Source organism: Acyrthosiphon pisum, chromosome A2 (assembly GCF_005508785.2).
Source record: "Acyrthosiphon pisum isolate AL4f chromosome A2, pea_aphid_22Mar2018_4r6ur, whole genome shotgun sequence".
NCBI classification, from domain to species: Eukaryota; Metazoa; Arthropoda; class Insecta; order Hemiptera; family Aphididae; genus Acyrthosiphon; species Acyrthosiphon pisum.
The window spans coordinates 44,430,383-44,439,329 of record NC_042495.1 but is presented as its reverse complement, the minus strand read 5'-3'; the positions used below and the strand labels follow the sequence as shown (position 1 = coordinate 44,439,329).

The following is an 8,947-nucleotide window of genomic DNA, read 5'->3' as shown; positions in this document are numbered from 1 at the left end:
TTTTCATATATTTTTTTTGTAGTAAGAAATTTAAAAATGACAATTTAGTTAATTATATTTAATAATATAAAGTTGAATTTGATAAAAAGAAAGTATTTAAATACATGTATACAAATAATTTAGAACATAGAAGTCATTATGCAATGAAAAATTTTGAATTTTATTTCTTAAATCATAATATATTTTAAATTTTCTATAGTTTTAGTGTACTAAAGTGTTCGTTTTTCGGCCTCTTTAGGACATATAGCGCTCCCGGTGGTGACGACTATCTGTAGTAAAATTTTCAATCAAGTTTTCAAACAAGTGACGACACCTTATCAATACACCTTGATTACAATAGAAAACATTATATATTCATATAAATGTACTTATCATATCTAATTATAAAACGTATATCTTATATATAAAATGCCTATATCCGTTATGAACTTAGGACACTGTCATTATACATTATTAAATAGCTTTGCGTGAGGAACTGTTTACATAATATACATAGATGAACCTATATTATTAAAAATATTTGGTATAATATCGAATATTACAGCATGTTTATATTTCTATTGTAGGTTTATAGGTCAGATAAGATAGATTGTCTAATCAATGATACTTACATTTTGTAATTTATAATTTATACCTCTTATAGTTTATTGTAATTTTTTGTATTGTCATTGTTCTGTTTCAATTTTGCAAAATTTTTATAGCAAATACGTCTACAATAAGAAAAATTTGCTACGGTTCAATATTTATTACTTGATTGTTAAATCTACTCATAAATAACACCTTAGGTATTTGATAATTTTAGATTCAAGCGGAGCAAAATAATGTATTGATTTTACAATGATGTTTGTTTTTCTTCGGTCTGTCAGCAACATTTTGGCTAGTAAATTTATCCGATTTTCAAAATCAGCATATTTTCTGATAACAAAGTAAATCTACTTAGTACTTATGGAGAGTCAAAATTGAAAATTCCAAGTACCAATCGCTTTTATTTTTTTAGTGTAGCTCAAAAGTTAATAACCGTAGACCTTTGAAATTTTCACCGAATATTCATATTAACATTTCCCATTAATGAGAACATTTTTGAAATATTTTAACTCTTTTTGATTGAGTTATCGTCTTGAGACATTTTTCAAATTCTGTAAATATATTTTAAAATATTCTCGATAAAAACTTTTGGTAAAGCAGCTTCAAAATTTAATGTTAGGTTCCTTATAAATTTCATTAATGAAAGTTAAAAAATATTAAAGATACATTGGCTTAATGATTTTTATATGTATTTAAAGTTAAAATTTTCAAAGAATTCATCAAAATTGTGAAAGTGTTCAGACTATTTTTCAGTTAGAAATTCATAAAAGTTTTTCCATTCATAGCTAAAATAAGAAATTTTAATAGAAGGTTCCCGGAAAGTTTTACTACTTTTATCAAAAAGAAAAGGTTCACTGGTAGCTACACTAATTACATTCATGAGATAATTTCAATTTTTATTAATTTTTTTTAATTTTTAAAGTTGATTTTTTATACAAGTATGCTAAGCTGCTCGACAACTACTGTAGGTACAGCAGAGTGGTATCCACTTGACCACCTATTTTAAACATAATTTAGTACTTTTAATTTTTTACACATATCAACCATCATTAAATTTAGCCAAAGACTTCTATATACAACACTGTATAGTATAGAAATCTGTGCATTTAGCAATTAGCATCAATATGAGTGATCCAAATTGTATGCTATCAATATTTACGCTGCTAAGCAGAAGTGAATGGAGAGACGTAAAAAACGGGAAATTACTTTTCAGGAAAATTAATATGAGAACGATATTTTCTAACAATCATATTTATCATGAACACTATTCAACAAAAGATTTGTTTAACGAAATTATTTTTTTCGGAATGTTTTTTTTTTCAGAACAATATCTAATACCATTGAAAATTTTTATCAGGAAATTACTTCCTTGAAAACCATTTATAAAGGATTAGTATATTAGTATTATATAAAACACGATTAAGGATATTATACTTAATCGTGATATATAATTATATGACACAGAATCGTACAAATCGGGACAATATTTTTAAGTACGGGTGCACTCTGCAGTGACCTTTAAATATTAAATACACGTGTTAAATCGTACCGTTCGTACATTATCGCTGTTATTTTTGCGATATAATGTCGTGTTTGTAAATAAGGCTGTGGATATACCGAGTACTACTGTACTAGGTGCCTACAGTGAAATCTATACAAATATTACATACAACATACTACACAGTACACTAACATTTATTCCTACTACTATACTACTTATATTCAGGTTCAGATTGAACCGCTCGGTCGACCAAAACTCGTCGCATCCGCGCATCCCCACCGCCAGACGGCCCACCCCACTTCGAGTGTTGGCATCGGTCGCCACGAAAATACAGCTGTGCATAGTGTATATCGATGTGTGCCTACTACTACTACTATGGTATAAAATATAAATGCAACTGCCAGGCGCCAGCTGTGCTGTGTGTAGTCGTATTGTAGTGTATTCTCGTACATTCTCACCGTCGCCGCGTTTTTTGTTAGACTACGTAGTAGTACTGCGGTGGCTGTGTTCATTCGTGCTACTGCGTGTACGTTCACTTTTGCGCTTACCGTTCTGTTTACATTATATATTATATTTTGTTTAACTTTTATAATATTCCATTGCAAATTGTTAATAATATTTGTGAATATGTCTTGTAATTGTTCGATTATCATGAAACAACTACAAAAACAAACTGCCGTAGACTCCGGTCGCTCCAGGTCTCCAATAAAAAAAAATCCAAAGGGAAAGGTCAGTAAAAAATTAATTTTGTAATTTATTTAATAATACCATTTAATATACATATATTGTATAGTCTGTATAAAAAAAAAAATGCACTATAGTCTATACAAATGTCCAACGCTCCCGGGGAGACGGCTAATAGATGATGCATGGAAAAATTTGTCGCGGAGACGAAAACAGTGTAGTTATTTTACCTTTAATAATTTTAATATATTGTAGTATTGTACACAATCGTCAGTGTCAAATTAATCATTATAATAATAGAATAACAAATACTTTATAATAATAAATAATAAATAAAAAATAAATACCTTTATTTTATTTTTATAATTTCACATAGGTATTATTAAAAATGTAGACACAATTTATAGTACTACCATTAAATATGCACTAAAATATTGTACAAATCCGAACAATTTAGCCAACCTATCCAATTATTTTCTTATTTATTGACACGATTTAAGATAATAATATAATGGTTGCCCAACGAGCAACGAGTAGTTGTCTTCACGGACTAAGATTAATGGTAAATGGACTGGAAACGACAAGGTGGGTGGGTGACGGGGGACGGCCCGCAAAAGGTTCCTCTGTTATCATCAACACTCATAATCGAATGTTTTTAGCGCTACCAGTGATTTTATTTAGCATCACATTTTGTATCTCAGTCCATGTTTTATATAGATGGCGCTGTAAACTCTCGATTATGATTGCGACCCCCCCGCATTTGTCTCTTGTACATACGGCTGACCAAAACTAAAACACAGTAACTAACGTTCTTATCAAAATCGACTTTTTTGTATCCTCATTGACATATAGTTACGCTGAATTTAACCATATTATTTTCTTTGGATTCCGATGATTATTCATCGATTTACAAGCAAATAACCGCGCGAGCTTATCATATGATTAGGCCTGTGAATGCTTCGTAAAATGGTCATAGATAATAAAGATATGGATAGGCCATTGAAGCTTATCATGCGTTCATGTATTACTATCAATTTTGAGGTTATATGGGGTAAAATGGTAAATACACCTATTACATTTATCATTAATATAATGCCAAAAACTACTCAAAACCAAAAGTCATAGGTATATTATATTATTATTATAGTTCCATGTTAGAGATTTAGAATATTTCATATTATCCCGGTGGGCGGCAATTATTTGAAGTTTGAACATAAACGCGACCTCATACAGTGTTAATATAGCCATGGCCTATCCATATCTTTATTATCTATGAAAATGGCTCTCCTGTGTAGTTACTGTGTAGTTACTGTGTATAGTTTTGTTCAGCCGCATTCATTCGAAGCCACTGATAAGCTGCTCGTTTCCAGTCCATTATATCTTAGTCCGTGATTAATATAATAATATTATCGCATATTGATATTATAGAGAGCGCACTAAGTTAGTTCAACAGCTGATTCTGAAAGTAATTTCAATTGCCATGTGATATTGCTTGTGACATAGTCCGTCGGGTAACCATTATATCTTTAATCGTGTTTATTGATTTGGATTTTCGTTATATTTCGTTATAAATCGTGATAACAACAAATGGTTATCTCTTTTTTATGTAGTTTTCAACGCAACCTAGTGAGGAAATATCTAGTCAATAGACACAGGATATTTTGTTTTTGGTGTCAATTCGGTTATGCACCACTATATAACTCTATGATGTGCAACCATATTATCTTAAAGGGGACGGAGTGGCCAAGAGGACCAAGACGTCGGTTGCGATGCGCACCGGTGCCGGTTCGAACTCACCCTCGGGTGGTATTTTTTTCGGGCAGTCACGGTGTCTGGAGAGAGATGACGCCATTCCCCACCCGGACATGGCAGAATCCCACGGGTGCCCAACTTGAAATTCTGCCAAACCTAAAAAACGGGTTTCAACTAACCGTTCAAACTTTAAACCGTCCCCCACAATAAAAAAAACAGCTAATGGACAGTTTCCTGGCTTAAGTTCAATAAAAAAAAAATAGTAAAAGAAAATTCTATCTTAAATCGTGACAGTGTATTACCTTTTTTATTCTTATTTTATTTTAATATAACAATTATTATTTATACTGAAAACTATACCACGGTCCTTACAAAACATAAACTTTTGGTTACATCTTGTATTCATATCATTATAACCTGAGAACCTCCATACATGACGCATACAATTTTAAAACCAAATCGTTTCTTTCATGAAATATTGTTTTCGTAGAATAATCTAGTTGATCAATAGATCCCTGCATTACCTTTGACATGATCGATGAACACAAAGGCGTGACAAAAAATAGTATGGGTGGTTCATGTGGAAAGGCAATTTCAATCTTGGGTGAAATGTGGACTGAAATAGCTTTCTTCCCGCCCTTGTCACACAATATACTATTTATATAATATGCTGTATTTATAATAAAACATTGTTTCAATTTCAGCGAGTAGATTCTGGTAAAAGACTATTAATAATTAATGCGTACAAATCAAAATTGGCGGCAGATCCAGAAAAGTCGATAAGAACACTCCGGCAAGAGATATCTAAAGAATTAGGCATTGGAGCAACTACAATTTCCAAGACAATCATGGTATACAACCGTTCGAAAATTGTGATATCTCCATGTAGAACACGAGTTAAAGTATCCGCCCGCATTAAATTTGATGAGTTCCAAAGAAATGTGGTTCGTAGGTATGTGCACAGTTTTTGGTTTAAACGTGAAATTCCTACTGTAGACAAAATATATCAAGTGGTTTCTAACGACGAGTCTTTACCACCGATCTCACGGACCAGCCTTTTTCGTATTTTAAAAGATATGGGTTTTAAGTACAGTAAACGAAGTGGAAATGGCGCACTGACGGAAAAAACTGAAATTGTTTTGTGGCGTAGACGGTTTCTTGAAGATTTAAAAAAATACCGTGAAGAGGGTCGACATATTTACTACTTGGATGAAACCTCTGTAAATTCTGGTGAATGCACAATAAAATCACCACAGAACGAATTTTTACAAGGTCAAACAACCGGAATTGTAAATAAACACCTTATAGTCCTCAATATAGGTTCGGAAGACGGCTTTGTTCCAGAAGCATTATTATGTTTTGAGGCGAAAAAAAATGCTAGGAATTCACACGATGAAATTAATGGCGAAACGTTTAACGAATGGATGGACAGTGTATTGCCTCGATTAAAAGAGAAATGTGTGATAATCATGGACAATGCCTCTTACCATTCAGTAAAGATTGATAAAGCACCTACGTCGAAAACCGAGAAGGCTAATATTATTAAGTGGTTGAAGGATAAGAATGAAATTATAGACAGACCTATGGTTGTTCCACAACTTCTTGAAATAGTGAAAAGGATAAAACATGATAAATATGTAGTTGACGAATTAGCAAAGCAATATGATTCTATTATACTTAGACTACCGCCATATCATTGCGAGCTTAATCCAATGGAATTGGCTTGGTCATCGGTTAAAAATTATGTTATGACGAATAATACAACTTATAAATTAACCGATGTTGAACAATTAATAATTGAGGGCGTCGAACGTGTGAAGCCAAACATATGGAAGGATTTTATCAGTCAGACGAAGAAAGAAGAAGACAAATTTTGGAAAATTGACTTCATTGTAGATGACGTATTATCTGCAGAGGTAGAAACTGTAACGACGACAATCGAAGATACATCATCAGACGAATCCAGCATTACATCTGACTAATTTTTTTATTTTAATATTTTGAATACATTCAAAAAAAAATATATTGTACCATCATGTATTGTACTTATATATTTTTAATTTTTTTTATTGTTCGTATATTGTATAATATGAATATTCATGCTCTCTATTTGATATATACCTAACCAATAAAAAAACCTAATTTATAATATATTTATTGTTATTCAGTCTCATGTAAGGTTCTACCAGGGGTTAGACACTGTGTGTTATGGCCAAATCGGGTGATTGTGGCCTTGAAGACGATCTCCGGAGGGCGTGGTGTACTTCATCAATTAAATAATTCATACCAATATTATAAACTATGTAAAATAACAATATTATAATATTTAATTCATATTTCATAGGAAAATGTATGGCATTATACTGAAACTGACAATACCATCCATAAAAAACTTTGAATACCTACATTAAAATGGTCGTCGTCAGTGGGTCAATGGATTGTTTCCGTTTTGTATAATATCGTAACAAATAGGGATACACGGTACAATTTTTTAAGTCCAATACTTCATACCGTAGGGATACACAAACCCGACCAACTGATTGAGTGTATATTCTATATTGTTCTGTGGTTCTACCTATACCTACTATTATAATATTTATCGATCTTAATTCACATACTGCAAAAAATAACATTATTTCTACAACCCAACAACCTACCACAAATGGGTATAGTTACAGGTAGGTACCCAAAAAAGCATTGATCTTCACATAATAATACAGTCGGTACCATCTATAGCGACGCCTTTCATAACGACATGAGCGGTATTATACTGTTTACGACGTTAATTTCAAGGTCCCGGCAAAATTCTGCTTATTTATAATTATAATACCTATGTACAATGTACATTTTATATAACGTCATCTGCAGGTTAGGTATAAAAGCATGTTTCTTGCGGTCCCTTGGCCGTCGTTATAGATGATACCTACTGACTGTATTATGTTGGCGTATTCGTTAAATTATATTCCAGTCAAAACATTTCATTTTTGCATATGAATTTACTACGAACGTATAATAATGTTTTATTTTCGTTTATATTTTTCAATTTATTTTGATTATTTAATTATTTTTTTACACATTGAACATTTGAACGTGTAGTATACTTGTATACTAGTATCATTATATCAAGTTATAACAATAATAATAATAATAATATAAATGGGTACGTAGGTATTTTCCATCAATAACTATTAAAAATTTGGATATATTATATATTTTTTACTCTTCAAGAAGATAATGGGGCTCACTAAACATGTTCGTGTGGGGGCCCAAGTTTACAATTTTAAATATAAATTAATTTAATAGTCATAAAAATGAAATAATTACATTTTTGCATTTTGCAATACTCATGTCTCACATATAGGTCATAGGTACCCTAATACCTATAACTATAATATCAATCATATTATAGTCTATGTCTCTATAATAAATAATGCAATAATCCTATACATTTGTTATGAGTCTGATGTCTATATTTTGTTCTTGTAATAGCCTAAGTGTATTTTTTTTTTAAGAATCTTTAAAGAGATGCTATGTTTAATTTATAATGGTACCTTATATATTGTAAATTGTTGGATCAATATATGAATAATATAAAAGAATGAATAATTATTTTATAGAGAAATATTGAAGTCGTTTATATTTTTCCCTGTCACGTTCGAAAAAAAATTTAGGACCTAGGGGCTAGGGCCTAGGCTACCTAACCATGTATGTATTGTTTAAATAAATAAGTATAAAACATTTATTAAAATAAGAATGCGTTATTATCAGAGATAATACAAGTTGTGAGAGGTAGGTATAAAACAATAAATCTTCTCTCAGTAAGAAACTCTCCAAAATAACTACACGCCCATCGTATGTAAAAATGAAATGTTTTGCCGTTCGATGGTGAAGGAAACGGAATTCGGACGACTCGTGTTTTGTATCATTGGGAGAATGGTGAGTCCGCGCTCCAGTATATATTATTATCTATCTCAGTGACCTTCCTTAAACGTTTCTTCCCTAACCGACTTCCCGTGGCTACAACCGTGGTATCTGCATAGAAACGTGAGTATAAAAGTGACAATATTGCGTGTCGTATCGGTCGTAAACGAGCTACTTCTCTTCGACCACCATGAGTATGCGTTACCGAGCACCGTTTTAAACTAGTAAAAAAATACCCAAAACATACCCATCGACGTATGGAATATGGATACGCGTTTTGATTATTAATATTATTATTATTATTATCAGTCGTTTCATTGTTTTGTTGTGATTACGACGTTTTCATGGGAATTTGAAAAAAAAACCCTCTTAAAAAACTGTTAGTCTCGCGCACAGTTTTAACCAATCGCGACGGTAATTCCTATTTTTTTTTTTTGATTTATTAAGGTGCCTTTACACTGTATTGTGTCGTTTATAATTTAACACACCTTGTTAAAATTACAG

The 8,947-nt window shown here is 31.6% G+C and overlaps 1 protein-coding gene across 1 annotated transcript; it reads left to right on the top strand.

The window, feature by feature from the left end:
* Positions 1-2,482: 2,482 nt before the first annotated feature.
* LOC100573292 lies at positions 2,483-6,673 on the top strand. Its single transcript, XM_003241818.4, has 2 exons — positions 2,483-2,815; positions 5,227-6,673. The coding sequence occupies exons 1-2, from the start codon at positions 2,714-2,716 to the stop codon at positions 6,502-6,504; spliced, it is 1,380 nt and encodes a 459-aa protein (XP_003241866.1). The 5' UTR covers positions 2,483-2,713; the 3' UTR covers positions 6,505-6,673.
* Positions 6,674-8,947: the final 2,274 nt, after the last annotated feature.